The 22,227-nt window shown below is 42.7% G+C and overlaps 1 protein-coding gene and 1 long non-coding RNA gene across 6 annotated transcripts in view; one reads left to right on the top strand and one right to left on the bottom strand.

The window, feature by feature from the left end:
- RAD54L2 (RAD54 like 2) overlaps nt 1–22,227 on the top strand; it is a 112,533-nt gene that overhangs the window by 36,022 nt on the left and 54,284 nt on the right. For all 5 annotated transcript variants that reach the window (XM_032290022.1, XM_032290021.1, XM_032290023.1 and 2 more), the window contains one exon: nt 8,548–8,740. In XM_032290022.1, coding sequence (XP_032145913.1) covers nt 8,602–8,740 — 139 coding nt within the window. In that variant the 5' untranslated portion in view covers nt 8,548–8,601. The remainder of the gene's footprint in view (nt 1–8,547; nt 8,741–22,227) is intronic.
- Nucleotides 329–13,971, bottom strand: LOC116559357. Its single transcript, XR_004272434.1, has 2 exons — nt 13,942–13,971; nt 329–484 (listed from the first exon to the last, which is right to left on the bottom strand). It is a non-coding gene; the product is annotated as an uncharacterized LOC116559357 (long non-coding RNA).

Here is a 22,227-nt window from a genome sequence, read left to right on the forward strand (position 1 = left end):
GTTGTCCAGGCTGGTCTCAAACTCCTGGGCTCAAACGATCCTCTCACCTTGGCCTCTCAGAGTTCTGAGATAATAGACATGAGCCACTGCACCTGGCCTGTAATCAGCATCTTAAGAAGTTAGAGCTGTGTGGAAAGAGATACAGCAGTCACAGGTCGAATGGTAGCATACTGCATATACAGGAGGTAACAGCACGCAAAGCCTTTGTTCACAAGCAAAGCAAAGAATTTGTTTCTCATTCTTTTTTTTTTTTTTTTTTTAGATGGAGCTTTGCTCTTATTACCGAGGCTGGAGTGCAATGGCATGATCTCGGCTCACTGCAACCTCCGCCTCCTGGGTTCAAGCAATTCTCCTGTCTCAGCCTCCCAAGTAGTTGGGATTACAGGCATGAGCTACCATGCCTGGCTAATTTTGTAATTTTAGTAGACAGGGTATCTCCATGTTAGGCTGCTCTGAAACTCCCTACCTCAGGTGATCTGCCTGCCTTGGCCTCTCTTCTTTCTCATTCTTGTCTCATTCTTTGTATCCAGAGATCTTATTTTTGTCTTCTTTTTATCACCTTCATATTATACTGGTCTGATGGTGTGTGTGTGTGTGTGTGTGTGTGTGTGAATTTTTCAGAGCTCAGATTTCTAGATGGTGGGGCAGTGTATTACATAGGCTTCTCATAGCTCAAACTGTCATCCCTGCTTTAGCTCATCTCTTCCAAATTGTTTTCCACTCTTTATCCCCAACAACTTTTTTTCCCTGCTGGCCATGATTCCATGGAGAAGGAATTGAACCTTTCATTTGCTCTCCTCAGAGTGACCTTCTGGAACTTTACCTCCATTTACTCAAAATGTCTGGGAATAATCCTGTAGGGATGTGCTATTCAATGACTTCTTACATGAAGGGCCTAAGCCAGGAAAGTCTTGAGGGGGAACACAGAGAACCTCAGCCCTTGTCCATTTTAAACCAGCGTGGATGGCAGAGATTGAATGGTAAAAGTAAAACTTTGATTTTGCAAATGTAGCATTAACTTCACTCATTGAGAAAGCTTGCCTTTGATGGCTACTTACATTTATAAAATAATCTATCAGGCCAGGCATGGTGGCATATGTCTAATTCCCAGAACTTTGGGAGGCTAAGGCAGGCAGATCACGAGGTCAGGAGTTTGAGACCAGTCTGGCCAACACAGTGAAACCTTGTCTCTACTAAAAATACAAAAATTCGCTGGGCGTGGGTGGCGGGTGCCTATAATCCCAGCTCTTCAGGAGGCTGAGGTAGGAGAATCACTTGAACTCAAGAGGTGGAGGTTGTGGTGAGCCAAGATTGTGCCACTGTACTCCAGCCTGGGCAACAAGAGTGAAACTCCGTCTCCAAAAATTAAAAAAAAAAAGCTATTAATAATACATTTGTAAAATATATATTATTTTTGTATCAGATAAATCTTATGTTTTGTTGTTGTTGTTCTGAGAGAAGGTCTTACTATGTTTCCCAGGCTGGAGGACAGTGGCACGATCACAGCTTACTGCAGTCTCAAACACGGGCTTCCCAGGCTAGTCTCAAACTTCTGTTCTCAAGCATTCCTAAAGTGCTGCAATTATGGGTGTGAGCTTCTGTGCCCGGCCTTTTTGAAGACAGTGTAGAACAGTTCAAATATTTTACGATGTTCACGTGTAATTTGGTCCTCTGCATATTTTAAAAATGTAAAATTCTTTCTTTGTGACACCTGAAAATTTCACAGATCTTAAAATCTTATAGTCTTAGAACAGCAGTTCTTAAACTTTTTGCTCTTAGGACCCTCTTATACTCTTCCACTCCCCCCTTAATTGGGGCAGCCTCTTGAGCCAGAGTGGGCTCAGAGACTCCCTGAAAGGCTCTTTAAACCATAATTTTGACATTGTGGTTCCATTGAAAGGGTCCTGGGGACTCCCAGGGTTTCCTGGACCACCCTTTGAGAATTGCTGTTTTAGAATCTAGAAGAGATCTTGAAGATTAACACAGGCCCATTTCTCGTCTGGGTTGGAATAAGAGGAATGATTGAAGCTGAGGGAGAATTGACTTGCCCAAAATCATTCAGCTATTTACTCATAGAGCTGTGGCTGGAATTAGGTTTCTTGAGTGATTGTGTAAACATGCCTCTAGGGCTATGCTAGGTTCTGATTCCCTGGGCCAGGCTCCATTGTACTATCTTTTGGAGGTAGTTGTCTCCTGTGTAGAGAGTTGTCTCCTGTGGTCCTGGTCCTTCGAATCTTGAATGCATTTGTTCACCTTTTGTTTCTTTTTTTCTCTTAAGTTTCAGATTGCCAAAATTCTCATTATATTTCCAAGTGAAATGTTGAGCTGTCATGTCAGTGTAGCTCTGTGGCTGCTTTGTGTGTTTCTAAATTTTTTAAAAGTAACTGATAGACACTCAAAAAGCATTGAGGTACATGGTGGTTTGAAAGTATGCATTGGGTGTGACTGGAGTAGTGTCTGTTTTACATAGGAAGGTATTTGGAAAGAAATTTAATAATCCACAGTGGATCTCTAAGCAGACTGAAAGAATTCTGTGAGTTCCCAGTGAGTACTATACTCAGTGAACCGATCTCTTTTTTTTTGTCTTTGAATTATATAAATTCCTTGACTAATTTTTTGTAAAGGGTGTTGACCAAAGCTTTGGACTGAATATTTTCCTGCTGTTCTTTTTTTAAAAATTTTATTTATTTGTTTTTTGAGACTAGCTTTATTACTCAGGCTGGAGTGCAGTGGCCCAGTCATGGCTCACTGCAGCCTCAACCTCCCGGGCTCAAGTGATCCTCCCACCTCAGCCTCCCAAGTAGCTGGGACTACAGGTGCACGCCACTATGGCTGGCTAATTTTTGTATTTGTGTGTGTGTGTGTGTGTGTGTGTGTGTGTGTGTGTGTGTGTGTGTATTTGTAGAGATGGAGTCTTCCTATGTTGCCCAGTCTGATCTCAAACTCCTGGGCTCAAATAATTCTCCTGCCTTAGTCTCCCAAAGTGCTGGGATTACAGGAGTGAGCCACCATGCCTGGTCTGTCTTTCTACTCTTAAAAGAATTTCTTCTCCTTGTAAATTAGCTCAAATCCAGTGTTTTGTTTATATATTCTTCAAGAAGAAAACAAGTCATTTGCACTTGCTATGGACTTGCTTTGAGACCATTTGGCAGAATTTAGTATTACTCAGGGTCACCAAAATTAATGAGGACATGGCAGTCTGGGAAGGATCCTTTTATTTAAAAGGAACAATCATGATGCTATCAAGGACCATAATGACGTCTTTGAAATTTCATGAGGCAGCCTCACAGTGATGAGGCAGCGTGTGTGCTCAGAGTCTTATGATTCCCGTGTGAATTCTGCAAGCCTGGTGGTCTGCTTTGTGAACAAAGGCTTTGTGTGTGTGTGTGTGTATGTGTGTTTGTGTATGTATGTGTGTGTGTGTGTGTTTCCTCCTGTGTGTACCCTAATATCCCCACCTTGCCATGCCTCATGTCTCTTAAGGGCTGTGCCTGCATGATTAATTCTGCTGATTCTTGGCCAGGTACCACTCTATTGACAGGTGCTATTGTCTTTGAACTTAGCAGGACAGAACAGTGTTTTCCTTTACTCTCAAGATTGCTATGAGGTGCTAGGCTAGGATTGGCTATGGATTTCTTCATAATTATAGCCTCCTTTTAAGAACCCAATATATTGAACTGTAGACTTAGTAAAATACTTAGGGGTTGAATATTTGCTTTTCAGAATGGTCTTCTGTAAAGTTCTTTTAAATAGCTAGTTCTCCAGTTTCATTGAAATATAATTTGATTCCCAGAATTTGCTCTGTAGGAACATGGGTCCTCAGTAAGGTGCAGCATACCCGTTATTGCTCTCCTGGTTTCTGGTACAGCTAGTGCTCGACTTACGACCACGATTGGTTCCGACAGACCGGTCGTAACACAATTTGGTCGTAAGTTGAGTAGGCTATATGCACGTGGAGATGGTAGTGCTGCCGGAACCTGGTCCGCACTGTCGTATGCTCAGCTGGGCAACGTTTGCGCTGCCAGATGCGGAGCAGTCATAGCTAGCGATTGTGGTCGTAAAGTCGAATGGTCATAAGTTGCATAGGTCGTAAGTCGATCAATACCTGTATTAGAGACAGAGCCCCTCCTCACTGGAGACTGAAGCAGTGTTTTGCATAGAATGAGGAGCAAATGAGGGAGATGGATTATTTTCTTTATCACTCCCCCCTCCCCCGACATCACCAACCATGTGTGTCTACCTAAGAGCTGAGTACTGAATCAAGGCTGCCTTGTGTTCTGAAAGGCTATGCCCACATGGAGGTATGTGTGTGTGAGGGCGGAGCCCCTTAGAGACAGAATACAGCTGACTGCTGCCCCCCAAGGCCAGCTTTTCCCCTGCGATTTTTGCTTGTTGCCTGCACTCAAGTGATCCTCCCACCCCCGTCTCCCAAATAGCTGGGACTACAGTTGCACACCACCATGCCCAGGTATTTTTTATATATCTTATAGATGTGGGGTGTTGCTGTGTTGCCCAGGCTGGGTCTTGAACTCTTGGGCCAAACAGTCCTCCTATCTTGAACTCTCAAAGTGCTAGGATTACAGGTGTGAACCACCGCACTAGGCTCTGTTGTCTGTTTTTTCTTTCTTTTTTTTTTTGAGGAGTCTCTCTCTGTTGTCACCATACAATTTCTTCTCTAGGATGACAGGCATTCAGATTACCTAAAAGTACTTGCTAATTAAAAATGGTTCTCTAAAATCAGCCAAGCACATTGCAGAGAAAATACTCTTTTTTTTGAGATGGAGTTTCACTCTTGTTGCCTAGGCTGGAGAGCAATGGTTTGGTCTCAGATCACTAGAACCCCTGCTTCCTGGTTCAGGCGATCCTCCTGCCTCAGGCTCCCAAGTAGCTGGGATTACAGGCATGTGCCACTGCGCCCGGATAATTTTGTATTTTTAGTAGAGATGGGGTTTAACTATATTGGTCAGGCTGGTCTCGAACTCCTGACCTCAGATGATCCGCCCACTTAGGCCTCCCAAATTGCTGGGATTACAGGTGTGAGCCACCATGCCTGGCCAAAACACTCTTATCTCAAGGAGTCTAGGATGAAAGAGAGGGGTTATGCTGATTACAATCATTGACTTCCAAATACGTAGTAGTTGCTAATGAATATACTAACATTCAGAAATAAATTTCACTACAAATATTAAGAAGTAAATTTTACTTCCAAAGTTGTTGATATCTAATTGATTTTCTACTTCCTTTCTAAAACCTATTAAATGAACCAGAGACACAGGATAGTCATTTCTTTTTTTTTTTTTTTTTCCAGGATAGTCATTTTTACAGAGATTTGAAATCTGCCAGGTCATTAAGTGAATGGTAACTCAGGATTAGATATGAATTTGTATTTGCCAATCACATTTCTCCTCTGTCCCTTAATGCCCTTTGTAGATGTTTTTGGGAGTGAGTTATTAATGCAGAAATTTAAATTTTATTATTAGATCATTTCACAGCTGTTTTTTATTTTGTCTTGAGAGGCTAAGTACATGAACCATCTGGACACACACACTTTTTTTTGAGATGGAGTCTTGCTGTTGTCCCCCAGGCTGGAGTGCAATGGCATGATCTTGGCTCACTGCAACCTCCATCTCCCAGCTTCAAGTGATTTTCCTGCCTCAACCTCCTGAGTAGCTGGGATTATAGGTGCCAGTCACCATGCCTGGCTAATTTTTTTTTTTTTTTTGAGACGGAGTTTCGCTCTTGTTACCCAGGCTGGAGTGCAATGGCACGATCTCGGCTCACCGCAACCTCCGCCTCCCGGGTTCAGGCAATTCTCCTGCCTCAGCCTCCTGAGTAGCTGGGATTACAGGCACGCGCCACCATGCCCAGCTAATTTTTTGTAGTTTTATTAGAGACGGGGTTTCACCGTGTTGACCAGGATGGTCTCGATCCCTTGACCTCGTGATCCACCCACCTCGGCCTCCCAAAGTGCTGGGATTACAGGCTTGAGCCACCGCGCCCGGCCTATGCCTGGCTAATTTTTGTATTTTTAGTAGAGACAGGGTTTCACCATGTTGGCCAGGCTGGTCTCGAACTCCTGACCTCAGGTGATCCACCCCGCCTTGGCCTCCCAAAGTGCTGGGATTACAGGCATGAGCCACCACATCCGGCCACACACACTCTTGATTCCTGTTATTTCTAACTCTGAACAGTCCTAAGTTCTAGTTTTCTAAAACTCTAAATAATCTAATTTGCTTTCCTTTTTTTCTTTTCTTTTCTGTTCTCTTCAGGAGAAGATGGATGTTATGTTTCAAATTATCTGAAGCTTAATAAGAGATTGCAGTTCTGCAGTATATTTTATGTTAAATAATTAGAGACTTGTATCTAAATTTTTAATTTTGGGAGGTAGGAATTTGAGGATGGTCTGATTGTTGATGTATTTATCTGCAGCAGTTTGTCTTATAAAAGATTATTTACCTCTTCTGTGATTTTGCTATGAAAATTGGAGGCTGGGCACAGTGGCTCATGCCTGTAATTCCAGCACTTTGGGAGGCCGAGGCGGGAGGATCACCTGAGGTCAGGAGTTTGAGACCAGCCTGGCCAACATGGTGAAACCCCGTCTCTACTAAAAATATAAAAATTAGCTGAGTGTGGTGACGCATACCTATAACAGCTGCTCGGGAGGCTGAGGTAGGAGAATCATTTGAACCCTGGAGGTGGAGGTTGCAGTGAGCTGAGATCGCGCCACTGCGTGCCAGCCTGGGTGACAGAGTGAGATTGTATCTCAAAAAAAGAAAAAAGAGAAAAGAAAGAAAATTTGAAATATACAGAAAAATTGGTCAGTGAATTCACAAGTTAACATTTTGCTGTACGTAGTTTATCGCAGAGCTACCCAACTAGCCATCTCTTTACCATAATTTTATTTTATTTTACCCTCAAGAAGAAATGGCCTTTATAGCTAATAGTAAAGTGATAAAAGAGACAGACAGACATGCACAGTGCCTGACACATGGTAGACATAGTATGGCAGGTTGGCAAATGAAGGACTGCATGTCAATGAATGAGTAACTTGAGTAAAACATACTTCTAGCTCCTGAGTACTCCCAGCCATTCCTGCTCTGCCGCTGGTGCTCACTCTACCTGGAACACACTCCCTCCAGATGTCTGTATGGCTTCCTTCCTTTTGGTTTCTGCTCAGCGAGAATTTCACTGACCTCCCTATATAAATTAGCAGCTCCTCCTGGCACACACCAGCCCTGAGCACTCCTTGCATGCTTTGTTCTGCTTCCGCTTCCTGCTATGTCCCCAAACCCTAGACTAGCACCTGGGATTATATACAGCTGCTCCTTCATGTACAATGGGGTTACATCCTGATAAATGCATTGTAAGTTGAAACTATTGTAAGTTGAAAGTCTGTTTAATGCACCTAACCTACTCAACATCATAGCTTGGCCTAGACTACCTTAAAGGTACCCAGAACACTTAACACTGTCTTAGCCAGGCATGGTTATATGTGCCTGTCTTTCTAGCTACTCAGGAGGTTTTAGGCCGAAGGATTGCTTGAACCCAGGAATTTGAGGCTGCAGTGAGCTATGATTGTGCTACTGCATTCCACTCACACTCCAGCCTGGCCAACAGAGCTGGACCTTGTCTAAAAATAAAAAAGTAAAGAACGCTTACATTGTCCACAGTCAAAATCATCTGGCAGCGCAGTAAACTGCACACTTCATGATAGCATGGCAGGCTGGGAACCTCAGCTTGTTGCCACTGCTCAGCATTGCCAGAGAGTATAGTTCTGTATGTCACTAGCCTGGGAAACATTTAAAATTTGAAGTACAGTTTCTACTGAATTGTGTGTCATTTTCGCACAATTGTAAGTTAAACCATTGCAGGTTGGGGACTCTCTGCATACATATATATTTATGTGTATAGATAGATATAGAGAGCTGTTGCTCAGGAAACAGTTGATACAGGAAGGAATAAACAAATGGGAATTTCAAGGTTTATAGTTTTACTGTTATTGTTAGTTTAAGGTATTTTCTTGTCAAAATAGCCAAGAGATGTTTGAGCTACACAGAGTCACGAAAACTTCTTTCAGGGCCAGTATACTCATAGGGAAGATTGTGATTTGGGTATGGTTAGCTTGCCTTGCTTAGAGAAGTTCCAGGGAATTCATGTTCAGCATTTTTTTTTCTTTGTTTTTCTTTTGGAGTCAGAGTCTCACTTCATTGCTCAGGCTGCAGTGCAGTGGCGCCATCTTGACTTACTGCAACCTCTACCTCCCCCGTTTAAGCAATTCACATGCTGCAGCCACCTGAGTAGCTGGGATTACAGGTGTGTGTGCCACCATGCGTTGCTAACTTGTATTTTTAGAAGAGACGAGGTTTCACCATGTTGGCCAGGCTGGTCTCAAACTCCTGACCTCAGGTGATCCACCTGTGTTGGCCTCCCAAAGTGCTGGGATTACAGTGATGAGCCACTGTGCCCAGCCAGCATTTTTTTCTTTGAAAGACTTGTGCTCCTAAGCAAAACCCTTGGTGATTCTAATGCCTCTTGTCCTCCTCCTAGCACCCCTGCAGTGGACCATGAGTCGGTAATGCCCACTGAGGACCTCTGGGAGCCATGTCAGACGAATCTGCCTCAGGGAGCGATCCAGACCTGGACCCGGACGTGGAGCTGGAGGATGCGGAAGAGGAGGAGGAGGAGGAGGAGGTGGCAGTGGAGGAGTGTGACAGGGATGATGAAGAAGACCTGCTGGATGGTAAGTGAGCTCTATTGAGTGACAGAGATTGCCTTATATTTTCCTTCAATGGAATTTTTGCTGGGAGAGCTTGGTGTTTCCTGTTGGATTTCTTAGGCCATCCATAGTAAGAAGACATAGACTAGGAACTGAGTTGCAATGAACTTAGATATTCGTTCCTAGGAAATGGATTATTGTTCCTCCACATAAGCTTTGTTTTATTGCTGGAAGAACCTTTAGCCGTTAGCTCATTTTTGATGGATGTATGGACTCAGGTCCAGAGATTACAGAATGTTGCATACTTGCCTGGGTCATGAAGGAGTCAGTGTCAGAGTCCCTGTGGTAAGACTTTGCAGTCAGGAGGCCATGGGCTCTTCAGGTAGACATGAGGGTAACTGTGAGTGGTCTGTAAGTTTTCTGAAATTATACGTTACACTTCTTCTTGTAGGTATGTGAGGGAATTGTCTGGGCAGAGATTCCCAGACAGGTTCACAATTTCAGAAAGCTCACTGCATTTCCTGCAGTGCTGCTCTACCTCTTGGCCATTCCAGTGACCATAAACTGCTCCTACTGGGAGGGTACCACATCACCATAACTGGTAGGCCCCCTTTTGATGCCTTCTATTTGGTTTGCTCAGCTCACTCCTCTTTTTCCCTCAGCTCCTTGAAAGGCATTGGACTTTTTCTTTTAATGTTCATTCTAATGTTAGGTCATTTGGCTAGCTACAGGGCTTCTCAATTAATTCCAGCCTTTTACGGCATAGGATTTAGTTGTTTGTAAGCTTCCTACTGACTGAGGAATAGGGTTTTTGTCTGTTCATAGCCGACCCCCTAGTGGAACTGAACGTTGCATTAGATCATCTAATTACTTGAATCTGAAGGAACGTAGGAAAATGTACTCCTACCATTCTTCAGATTCCAGGAGGATGAGCACTGATCCTCTGTCTTTGCTGATGTTTACTATCTTCATTTCTCATTCATCCTAACAGCTGTCATATGGCTTGGGAGTCCCTTTGCCCTCCTTTATACTGTCCAGAAATCTCTGCTCCATTTCTGCAGGGAAATGACCATTCACTTTTATCCCCTTTAATAGCATTTGCTGTCCATTGCTAGCTTCTTCAGTTGGAGTCTCATTTCTAGAAAGTAGAATGAATAGAAATAATGGAAGACAGTAATGTTTACTTGGCTCTTACTGTTCCTGCAATGATGTTAGAGTCCCTAGGTGTCAGCATCACTTTTTGCTTTTCATCATTTTGGTTCTCATAATTTTATTTACAGATACCCCTAGTACTCCCATCAGGTTTAGATTGGATTTTAGATGCTTCTGGTGAGTATAATGGATATATACACACTATCTTCCCTGTTGGCTTCTTGGTATTCTCTTTTCCTTGTAAAATTCTTAATTATTCAAAAATTATATGGTAGGCTTCTGTGGACTTTATTATTTATTTAGAAATGACAATAATTTAATTATGATTTGTCTCAGAATAGTGTAGCTATGCAATTGGTTTTTAAAAATATTACTCCTGTGACAGATTAAATTTGGGTTTTTAAAAACAATATTTACGCAATTATCACATTAATACTTTTTTTTTTTTTTTTTTGAGACAGAGTTTCGCTCTTGTTATCCAGGCTGGAGTGCAATGGCGCGATCTCAGCTCACCACAACCTCCGCCTCCCGGGTTCAGGCAATTCTCCTGCCTCAGCCTCCTGAGTAGCTGGGATTACAGGCACGCGCCACCATGTCCAGCTAATTTTTTGTATTTTTAGTAGAGACGAGGTTTCACCATGTTGACCAGGATGGTCTCGATCTCTTGACCTCGTGATCCACCCGCCTCAGCCTCCCACAGTGCTGGGATTACAGGCTTGAGCCACTGCGCCTGGCCCACATTAATACTTTTTAAAAATTTTGAAATGACTTATTTTTATTGAAGTTCAGAGTGATAAACAAACATTCCATTAGGCACTATGTCCTGCTGTGCTCTGTTAGGTTAACTGACTTGTTGGAATTTGACTCAAGGACCAGTTTTTATATTTCACTACAGTGTTAAGAGCCACAAAAGTACTTGTGGTGATTTTGACCCTATTTTACCTCTTAAAGCTTTTCTTTTCCTCTCATGTTGAGCAGTCTATGCAATTTTCCTGAAAAATCCCAGACCTGCCTCTTTCTTTAGTCTTGTCCTTGCTGCCATCCCATAGTCATGGGCAAAGCAGCCAGCTATTTTACCATTAAGAATAGCAATGAAGGCTGGGTGCGGTGGCTCACACCTGTAATTCCAGCCCTTTGGGAGGCTGAGGTGGGCAGATCACCTGAGGTCGGGAGTTCGAGACCAGCCTGACCAACATGGAGAAACCCTATCCCTACTAAAAATACAAAATTAGCCAGGTGTGGTGGCATATGCCTGTAATCCCAGCTACTCGGGAGGCTGAGGCAGGAGAATCTCTTGAACCTGAGAGGCGGAGGTTGTGGTGAGCCGAGATCACACCATTGCACTCCAGCCTAGGCAACAAGAGCAAACTCCCTCTCAAAACAAAAGAAAATGAACAAACAAAAAAAATAGCAATGAATAATCTAGTCTTGGTATAGTGTGATGTGGCCCTTTTGTTTTCTTAGAGCAGTGGTTCTCAACCTGGTATGATTTTGCTTCTTAGGGGACAGTTTATAATGTGTGAAGACATTGGTTGTCAGGGTTCTTGGGGGTAGGGTGAGGATGCTACTGTCATCTAGTGGAAAGAGGCTGAGGATGCAACCAAGCACCCTACAATGCATAGAACAGCCCCCAGCCCACCCTAGCAATTATCTGGCCCCAATGTCAATAGTACTGAGATCTGAAAAACCATTTCACAAAGGAAACTTGCTTCAGTCCTTTCTATTTGAAGTTTCATCTCTGTTGGATAACCATAGCTTACTTTTATATTGTTTGTCATAGTTTACACAAGCATGTGAACAATCTTATTCTTTTCACAAACTGTCTTTTGGCTGTGGTGTATTTTGTTTGTTTTCGTTGTAATTTCTACTTTAAAATTTTCTATTTCTTTTGGGTTTATTTTGCCTTTCAGATTTCTCAAGAATGTGCATAGCCCATTAATTGTCAGATGTTTTTCTATGTAAGCATTTAAAGCTTTCTTTCAAACTTCTTAAGAATGTGTATAGCTCATTAATTTTTAGATTTTTTTTCTATGTAAGCATATAAAGGTATAATTTTCCCTATAAGCTTCAGCTCCATTCCCCCACAAGCATTTTGACACACTTTATCATACTTGTCTGTCTGTTTTTTTTTTTTTTTGAGACAGAGTCTTGCTTTGTCACCCAGGCTGGAGTGCAGTGGTACGATCTCGACTCACTGCAACCTCTGCCTCCCAAGTTCAAGCAATTCTCCCACCTCAGCCTCCTGAGTAGTAGCTGGGATTACAGGCATGTACCACCATGCCTTGTTAATTTTTTGTATTTAATAGAGACAGGGTTTTACCTTGTTGGCCAGGCTGGCCTCACAGGTGATCCGCCCACCTCAGACTCCCAAAGTGCTGGGATTACAGGTGTGAGGCACCGTGCCTGGCCCATACTTAATTGTCTGGATAATCTTATATGTTAGGTAGAGTAGATACATTTTACAGATGGGGAAACTGAGGCCCATAAAGGTAAATGGCTTACTCAGCAAGAAAGTGGCAAAGCTGGACTTCTGGTCTTCAAGGCAGTGCTCCTTTTTCAAACCAATGCTGCTTCTGAGACCATAGATTCTTATAATTCCCTTTCTTGTGATATGTTCGCTTTCCTTCCTAGTTTGTGCTTTGAGGAAAGAAGGTGATTGCTGATATTGTTGAGCAGAGATGGAAGGACAGTTAGAAGTAACAGCATGAATAAGTCAAAGTAGAAGGGAAAGTATGGCAAATGCTAAGGAATGAAGAGCTGTCTTATTCATTAATGCACTGGGCATGTTAGGGGGATCACCAGAGTGAGACTGGAGAGATGACCTGTGGTCAGATCGTGGAGTAGTTTAGAATTTGTTTTATAGGCAACACGGAATTGATGGTGCTTTTACTGAGGAGCATCCATCAGACCTTTGACTTTAGGAATGTTACTCTAGCACCATATCAAAGACATGGCCTGTAGACAGGGAGTATCAATTAGCTCTGTAGTAGAACTTTATGGAAAATAGTAATGAGGATTGGAACTGTTTGGGTCAGTTAACCACACAAGAGGAGTAAATGGTCAGACTTTTTGCACTGGATATTATAGGACTTGGTGACTTACTGGATTTGTAGGCAGATTGAAGAGGTAAAAACCTAGGAAGAGGATGAGATCTTTTACAAAGGTGAGATTAACAGGATAAGGAGTGGATGGGGGAGTTATTTATTTTTGGCTTTGCTACAATAAGTCAGGGCATTGTTTCCTCCTTGATAATGACCGTTGTATGTTGAATAGTGGGATATGAGTGCAAGAACTGGTTATTATTATAGAACACTGAGGTTTGGCTGTTGGAAAACAGCTCCATGACTTTGTCTTCAAACCAACCTGCAAGTGAGGAGAAGCTAGTGCTTTTTTGTTTATAACATGTTAGAGGACCCATGACATGTTGTGAGACATTTTAGATTTGGTTTTTCATCCCCCTCTTTTTCTTTTCTCCTGATACGTGTGCTTAGCTCTCTCTGTTCTTTTGGAATGGTAGGGAATGTTGGGTGTTAACACCTTTGGGGTCTGTTATTAAAGGTAGAGGTTCAAAATTTGATGCCTCTGGGATTGGTTTTCCTTGTGTAATGGTTTTTCTTTCTTTCACTTATTCATTCTTTTTCTTTGAGACAGGGTCTCACCCACGGTCGCCTAGACTGGAGTTTAGTGGTATGATCATGACTCACTGCAGCCCCCCAGGCTCAGGTGCTCCTCCCACCTTAGCCTCTCAGGTAGCTGAGACGACAGGAGTGCATCACCGTGCCCAGCTAATTTTTAAAATTAAAAGAAAAAATTATTTTATTTGTTTATTTTATTTTGATACGGATTCTCACTCATTTGCCCAGGCTGGAGTGTACTGGAGTGATCTTGGCTCACTGCAACCTCTGCCTCCCAGTTCAAGTGATCCTCCTGCCTCAGTCTCCCGAGTAGCTGGGATTACAGGCATGTGCCACCATACTTGGCTAATTTTTCCTTTTTTTTTTTTCAGTAGAGACTGGGTTTTACCATGTTGGCCAGGCTGGTCTTGAACTTCTAACTGCCAATAGTCTACCCACCTCAGCCTCCCAAAGTGCTGAAATTACAGGCTTTTTAAACATTTTTTAAAAATGGAGATAGGGTCTCTCTATGTTGCCCAGGCTGCTCTTGAACTCCTGGGCTCAAGCAATCCTTTTAGCTTGGCCTCCCAAAGTGCTAGGATTACAGGTATGAGCCCACACCTGGCCAAGCTAATTTTTTTTTTTTTTTCTGCAGAGACAGGGTTTTACCATGTTGTCCAGGCTGGTCTCCAAACTCCTGGCCTCATTTATTGACTTATTTATTTATTTATTTATTTTTGAGACAGAGTTTCACTCATGTTACCCAGGCTGGAGTGCAGTGGCGCGATCTCGGCTCACCACAACCTCCGCCTCCCGGGTTCAGGCAATTCTCCTGCCTCAGCCTCCTGAGTAGCTGGGATTACAGGCACGCACCACCATGCCCAGCTAATTTTTTGTATTTTTAGTAGAGACGGGGTTTCACCATGTTGACCAGGATGGTCTCGACCTCTTGACCTCGTGATCCACCCGCCTCGGCCTCCCAAAGTGCTGCGATTACAGGCATGAGCCACCACGCCCAGCCGTATTTATTTATTTTTTTGAGATGGAGTCTCACTCTTTTGCCCAGGCTAGAGTACGGTAGTGTGATCTCAGCTCACTGCAACTTCTGCCTTCCGGTTTCAGCTTCCTGAATAGCTGGGATTGTAGGAGCCTGCCACCATGCCTAGCTAATTTTAGTATTTATAATAGAGACGGATTTTCACCATGTTGGCCAGGCTCAAACTCCTGACCTTGTGATCCTCCTGTCTCGGCCTGCCAAAGTGCTGGGATTAGGCATGAGCCACCATGCCTGGCCCAGCCTTTATTTTAAAAAGTTTATTTCCAGTTGCTGGTTAATGTATGTTCCAGTGGATGTGAAAGTCTGAATGGTTGATACATGTCGCAGGTAGAGTCATATGTTTTTGTGGCTTTGTAAAGGGATTTTCCAGTGTATTGCTGGTTCATTGGGACATTTATTTCCTTGATGTCACTTCACTGTTTTTTGTTTTGTTTTCTTTTTTGAGATAGTCTCATTCTGTCATCCAGTCTGGAGTACAGGGGCACAATCTTGGCTCACTGCAAACTCCGCCTCCCCAGTTCAAGCAATTCTCCTGCCTGAACCTCCTGAGCTGGGATTACAGATGCACACCACCATACCCGGCTAATTTTTTGTATTTTTAGTCGAGACGGGGTTTCACCATGTTGGCTGGGCTGGTCTCAAACTCCTGACCTGAAGTGATCCACCCAACTTGGTCTCCCAAAGCACTGGGATTACAGGCATGAGCCACAGTACCTGGCCTCACTTCACTCTTTAAGCTTGCAGTAGACTCTTCCTTAATGGTTGATGGCTCTGTCAACTGTCTGTGATAGAGAGCCCAGACCAAGAGAGATGTCCAAGGGTCTGTCAGTCTGTACAAATGGCAACAATCCTAACATTATTTCTCCAAAGTAGTTTCTTATCCTTCTGCAACAGGGAAACACGGGAGAAAAATAACTAAAGGTTGGATGGTAAAGGAGACTCTTAGAATTTAATATGTTTTCTTTGTTTAAGAAGAACTTCATGTGTCTTATTTATTCAGATTTATGGATCTAGTTCCTAGTTTCACTCCAGATTTTCAGTTATTTTCCAGATATATATCAAATCGTAGTTAATAATGAGATTCCCCTCTCCACTACCTCTTGCATTTCTTTTAGGTTACCCTTTTACTTACGTGGATATTTGCAAGAAAATGCCAGATGTCCCAATTCTTTTCCTCCAGTGCTTTTACTTTCTTACCTGTGCTGGTTTATTTGGTCTTTGGTTCTCCAAGAAGGTATCCTGGGCCACCACCATTCTTTTCTTCTGAGAACACACTGCTCATCGAAACTGTTTGGCTTACATTGTGGATAGCCACGTTTGGCTAAGACAAGATTAGGGCTTTTCTCAAGAATTTTATTGTAAAACAAATCAAAGCCCAGGCCAGAATCTACAGACATTAAGTAACTTACTGGTTATTCTAAGAATGATTGCTATTTTCCAACTTAGTTCCTCCATTTGTGGTTGGGGGTAACTGGGAGCTTATGGAGCTTTAGGATGAACTTGACAAACTTGTTGGAATGTCAGATTTATTGGAAGATTGGTGAAGTGGTGTCAAGGTTAGGAGTTTCGGTACTTTAACTGGTAAGGAATTTAAGTGGTTGTTTTTTTTTTTTTTTTGGAGACAGAGTCTTGCTGTGTTACCCAGGCTGGAGTACAGTGGTGCGATCTTGGCTCACTGCAACCTTTGCCTCCAGGGTTCAAGCGATTGTCCTGCCTCAGCTTCCTGAGTAGGTGGGATTACAGGTGCATGCCACCATGTCTAGCTAATTTTTGTATTTTTAGTAGGGATGGCGTTTCACCGTATTGGTCAGGCTGGTCTCAAACTCGTGACCTTATGATCCACCACCCTTGGCCTCCCAAAGTGCTGGGATTACAGGAGTGAGCCAGTGTACCTGACCCTAAATGTTTTTTATAATGAAAATTATGACATAGAAATCAGAATTCGCATACATTTTTAAAGATGAAGTAAAATATTTTATCCAGGTGTGGTGGCTCACGCCTATAATTCCAGCACCTTGGGAGGCCGAGGCAGGCGGTTTACCTGAGGTCGGGAGTTAGAGACCAGCCTGGCCAACATGGTGAAAGCCCATCTCTATTAAAAATACAAAAATTAGCTGGGTGTGGTGGCGGGTGCCTGTAGTCCCAGCTACTCGGGAGGCTGAAGAATGAGAATCCCTTGAACCTGAGAGGCAGAGGTTGCAGTGAGCTGAGATCATGCCATTGCACTCCAGCCTGGGTGAGAGAGCAAGTCTCTCTCTCTCTCAACAAAAAAAAAAAAAAAAAAAAAAGAAAGAAGATATTTCTTCAAATAAATATTGGATTTGAGTGCTTTGGGTGGTGCCCCAAGAGTCCCAAAGGGAAGAGAACATTTTGTCTTGGCATTTTTTAGGACCCCTCGGGTGGAAAAGTTTGATAAGCACTAGTTTAAGTTAATCAAGGTCTGGTCACCAGACTGACTTGTCGGGTACATCTTTAGAACATATAGATCTTCTTTTCTTCATTTTATTCTTGTGTATTTTACATGGCATATCAGGATACTAGGATCATTTAATTGCAGCTAGTTACATGGTACCATTAGTTCTTTCTAGAACTTGCCTCGTAGCCTTCTTGTTGACAAAAAGCCAGTTTCCTTGTTAACTTTGGCCTCAGGCTGACCCCCTTAATCATGGACCACTGGGTAAGGAAAGCTGGTTTCCTTCTCAAACCCTGGGCTTCTGATTCTCCTGTAGGGAGCTTGCTTTTGTTTTTTTGTCCTCTGACCCCCTTCTGTTCTCTTTCCTTGCAATTTGAAGAATTGGGTAAATTGTTCTAAGCAAAGGCCTTACATGAGAATAAATTTGCTTGTTTAAAAATCAGGAAATTAGGTCAGGTAATCCTGTAATCCCGGCACTTTTGGAGGATGAGGCAGGCGAATCACTTGAGCCCAGGAGTTTGAGACCAGCCTCGGCAACATAGTGAGACCTCATCTCTAAAAAAAATACAAAAAAATTAGCTGGGCATGGTGGTGTTTTACTGTAGTCCCAACTACTTGGGAGGCTGAGGTGGGAGGATTGTTTGAGTCCAGGAGGTTGAGGCTGCAGTAAGTTGTGATCCTGCCACTATACTCCAGCCTTCGTGACAAAGTGAGACCCTATCTCAAAAAAAAAAAAAAAGGCTGGGCACAGTGGCTCACGCCTGTAATCCCAGCACTTTGGGAGATCAAGGCAGGTGGATTACTTGAGGTCAGGAGTTTGAGACCAACCTGGCCAGCATGGTGAAACCCCATCTCAACTGAAAATACAAAATTTAGCTGGGCGTGGTGGTACGTGCCTGTGGTCCCAGCTACTTGGGAGGGTGAGGCAGGAGAATTGCTTGAACCTAGGAGGTTGAGGTTGCAGTCAGCCAAGATCTTACCACTGCACTCCAGCACTCCAGCCTGGGTGACAGAGCGAGGCTCCATCTCTACTTAAATATATAGATTGATAGGGAGACAGACAGACAGGCAGACTCAAGTCTGGGTGACAGAGTGAGGCTCCATCTCTAAATAAATACATAGATAGATAGGTAGATAGATAAAATATATTCTTTATATATATATATATATATATATATATATGCACACACACACACACATATATATATATATATGAACACATATATATATATATATGAAGAAATGGAAAAAAATCAGGAAATTAGAGGCCATTGTGGCTAGAGTATAAAGAGTTAGTTGTCTAGCAGAGGGCAACAGTGCCTGGAATGAGATAGGCAAGGCACCTGGAATGTAGGGCCAGTGTTGGTGGTTTGAGAGATGCCCAGAACCCTGGTTTTATTTGCTTGTGTTCTAACACGTGTTATTTAAGACTCTCACTATGAGTTCTGAACATATCAGTAAATAACAGTCTGCAGGAAAAGTCACGCTCTCTGAGTAGCTGGAAGCAGAAAAAGTATAGGGGAACCCCTAGAGTTTTAACTAAGATCGGAATAGGTAGTTTTTTGTTTCATAAAGAATTGCCTCTGAGAGGAGTAGTTTCAGCAATCCAATTGGAATCCTAGCCAATATTTTCCTCCCTCCTGTGGAAACCCAGGGCCCAACACAAGGCAGCATAGGTCATGGAGATTATAGTTTTCACCATTTATTATGGCCTGTCATATTAAGCATTCCTGTTTTGAACCCAGATTTTCTTTTCTTAAAAATAGCTTCAAATAAATGTTATGAACCCCGTGATTTCCTAATGTCCTAGATTATTCTTTGGAAAATATGTCTGGGGTTGGGATAGTATTTCAAAATTTATAATACCAAACTCCTTATTGACCCCATCCCCGGACTCTTTTTGGGGACAGAGTCTCACTCTGTCTCTTAGGCTGGAGTGCAGCGGTAGAATCGTGGCTCACTGCAGCCTTCACCTCCTGGGTTCAAGTGATCCTCCTGCCTCGGCCTCCTAAGTAGCTGGGACTACAGGTACAAGCCACCATGCCCAACTAATTTGTTTTCATTTTTTGTAAAGTCTCATTATGTTGCCCAGGCTGGTCTTGAACTCAAGTGATCTGCCTGCCTCAGCCTCTTCAAGTGCTGGGATTATAGATTTGAGCCTGTAATTTAACAATCATTTTCTGAATATGAGTAATATGTGCTTATTACAGAAAAATTACAAAAATAGTGTAGTGAACACTTACATCCTCATCATTTACAACCACCAGTTGACGTTAGCCACATGTGCTTTATCCCTCCCTTCCCCCATATGCATACATACATGTGCATGTACAGGTACACAAACACTTTTTTTTCTGACCCATTTGAGAGTTAGTTGTAGACATCAAGCTTTTTACCCCTAAATACTTCAGCTTGTCTTTCCTAAGAAGAAAGGCATTTTCCTTTGTAATTATAGTACAATTATTTAATCAAGGGAATTTTTCAAATTTTTATTGGTATATGAGGGAATATATTTCCTTGTATTATGTCATATACATTCAAATTTTTTATCAGTTGTCCCAATAATGTCTTTTTTTGTGTGTCTGATCCAAGATGTAGTCAAGGATCACTGTTATGCTTAGTTGTTATATTTGTTACATCTCTTTAGCCTGTTTTGTTCTAGAACAAGGACTGACAAACTATAGCCCATGTACTAGTCACTTGTTTTGATAGTTTTAGTAGAACACAGCCATGCCCATTCATTTACTTAATTGCCTTTGGCTGCTTTTGTGCTACAGTGACAAAGTTAGGTAGTGTGACAGAGATTGTTTGCCTGCAAAGCCTGAAATATTTACCATCTGATCCCTTTTTTTTTTGAGATGGAGTTTCACTCTTGTTGCCCAGGCTGGAGTGCAGTAATATGATCTCAGCTCACTGCAACCTCCACCTCCCAGGTTCAAGCAGTTCTCCTGCCTCAGCCCACTGAGTAGCTGGGATTATAGGCATGTGCCACCACACCTGATTAATTTTGTATTTTTAGTAGAGATGGGGTTTCTCCATGTTGGTCAGGCTGGTCTCGAACTCCTGACCTCAGGTGATCCGCCTGGTTCAGTCTCCCAAAGTGTTGGGATTACAGGTGTGAGCCACTGCACCAGGCCTTTATTTTATTTTATTTCTTTGAGATGGAGTATTGCTCTTGTTGCTCAGGCTGGAGTGCAGTGGCACAATCCTGCAATCTTGGCTCACTGCAACCTCTGCCTCCACGGTTCAAGTGATTTTCTTGCTTCGGCCTCCCAAGTAGCTGGGATTACAGGCATGCTCCACCATGCCTGGCTAATTTTTTGTATTTAGTAGAGACAGGGTTTCACCATGTCGGTCAGGCTGGTCATGAACTCCTGACCTCAGGTGATCCACTGGCCTTCCAAAGTGCTGAGATTACAGGTGCCTGGCCCATCTGATCCTTAAAGAATAAGTGTTCCAACCCTTATTCCAGAATAGTTCAAAAGCATGTTTTCCCTTTCACGTGACAGTAATATGTTTTGACAAATTTTTCCTTTAGAACATTTCCCAGTTTTTTTTCCCCTAGAATATTCTTCAATTTGGACTTGCCTGATTTGTTCCTCATGATTAGACTTTATAGGCGTGAGCCACTGTGCCCAGCTTGGCTAATTTTTAAATTTTTTGTAGTGATGGCGTCTCATTATTTTGCTCAGGCTGGCCTTGAACTCCTGGGCTCAAGGGATCCTCCTGCCTTGGCCTCCCAAAGTGCTGGGATTATAGGTAAGCCATTGTGGCCAGATCTAAGATTTTTTTTTTTACAGTTTTTTTTCCCATATAATATATTCCACTGAGGCTGTGTAGTCAGAGTACTATATTAAAAGTTACTTGGGGCCGGGCATGGTGGCTCATGTCTATAATCCCAGCACTTTGGGAGGCCGAGGTAGGAGGATCACTTGAGGCCAGGTGTTCGAGATTAGCCTGGTCAACATTGTTAATTCCCATCTCTACTATGAGATTGGTACAAAAGTAATTGCGGTTTTTGCCCTTTTTCTTTTTTAAATACAAAATTAGCCAGGTATGGTGGTTCACACCTGTAATCTCCAGCAATCCCAGCTGCTTGGGAAACTAAGGCAGGAGAATTGCTTAAACTTGGGAGACGGAGGTTGTAGTGAGCCAAGATTGCACCACTGCATTCCAGTTGGAGTGACAGAGCAAGACTGTCTCAAAGAAAAAAAAAATATAGAAAAAAAAAAAAAAAAAAAAAAAAGTTAGTTGGATTTTTACATGTTTTTTTCACATTTTCCCTACCTTTATTCAGGTTTGATTATATACTATTTATATAAAACTAATAAAAAGATAATTGTCATATGTGTCACCCCTGAAACTTTTTCTTGTGTCCACTTAAAGTCCTTCTCTCCTCTCCCTGCCCCTAATCCTATCCCTAGAGAACCACTAATCTGCTTTCTGTCATTGATTGGTTTGTATTTTCTAGACTTTTAATATAAATGGAATCACATGATGTATTATCTCTTGGTCTTTCACTCTCTTTTGGAAAAACTCTACAACCATGTTATTCCTCTGCTCTCACAGCACCACAACAACAATCATCACCACAGATTTCTGGTGACCAAATGTGCGGGGATTTCTCCCCACCACCAAGTGAGCAATTAATTCTGCAGCAGATGTGAGCTAGGTGTCCTCCGAATCAATTCTAACACTATCTACCTCGAGGTAATGTCAGATCACATTGTGTCAGATAGTGTCAGATCTATTTAAGTACTCAGTTGCAAGACTGCCCACCAACACACACCTGTTGATAGGCTTCATATTGGGGTTCTCATGAACCCCTTTTTGGGTTCAATTAATTTGCTGGAACCACTCACAGAATTCAGAGAAACACGTTTACTGGTTTATTATGAAGGATATTACAGAGGATACAGATGAGGAGATGCTAGGATAAGGGATTAGGGCAGGGATGCACAGCTCCTATACCTTCCCTTTGTGTGACACCCTGCAGAAGCCTCAGAGTGTTTAGCTATCCATAAACTCTCCAAACCCAGTCCTCTAGGGTTTGTTGTTGTTTGTTTGTTTGAGACAGAGTCTCACCCTGTCACCCAGGCTGCAGTACAGTGGTGCAATCTTGGCTCACTGTAGTCTCTCTCCCCCAGATTAACCAGTTCTCCTGCCTCAACCTCCCGAGTAGCTGAGATTACAGGTGTGCGCCACCACACCCAGCTAATTTTTGTATTTTTTAGTAAAGATGGGGTTTCACCATGTTGGCCAGGCTGGTCTTGAC

The sequence above is a fragment of the Sapajus apella genome, unplaced genomic scaffold (genome assembly GCF_009761245.1).
Source record: "Sapajus apella isolate SASKATOON/1434 unplaced genomic scaffold, GSC_monkey_1.0 scaffold23, whole genome shotgun sequence".
In the NCBI taxonomy this organism is placed as follows: domain Eukaryota; kingdom Metazoa; phylum Chordata; class Mammalia; order Primates; family Cebidae; genus Sapajus; species Sapajus apella.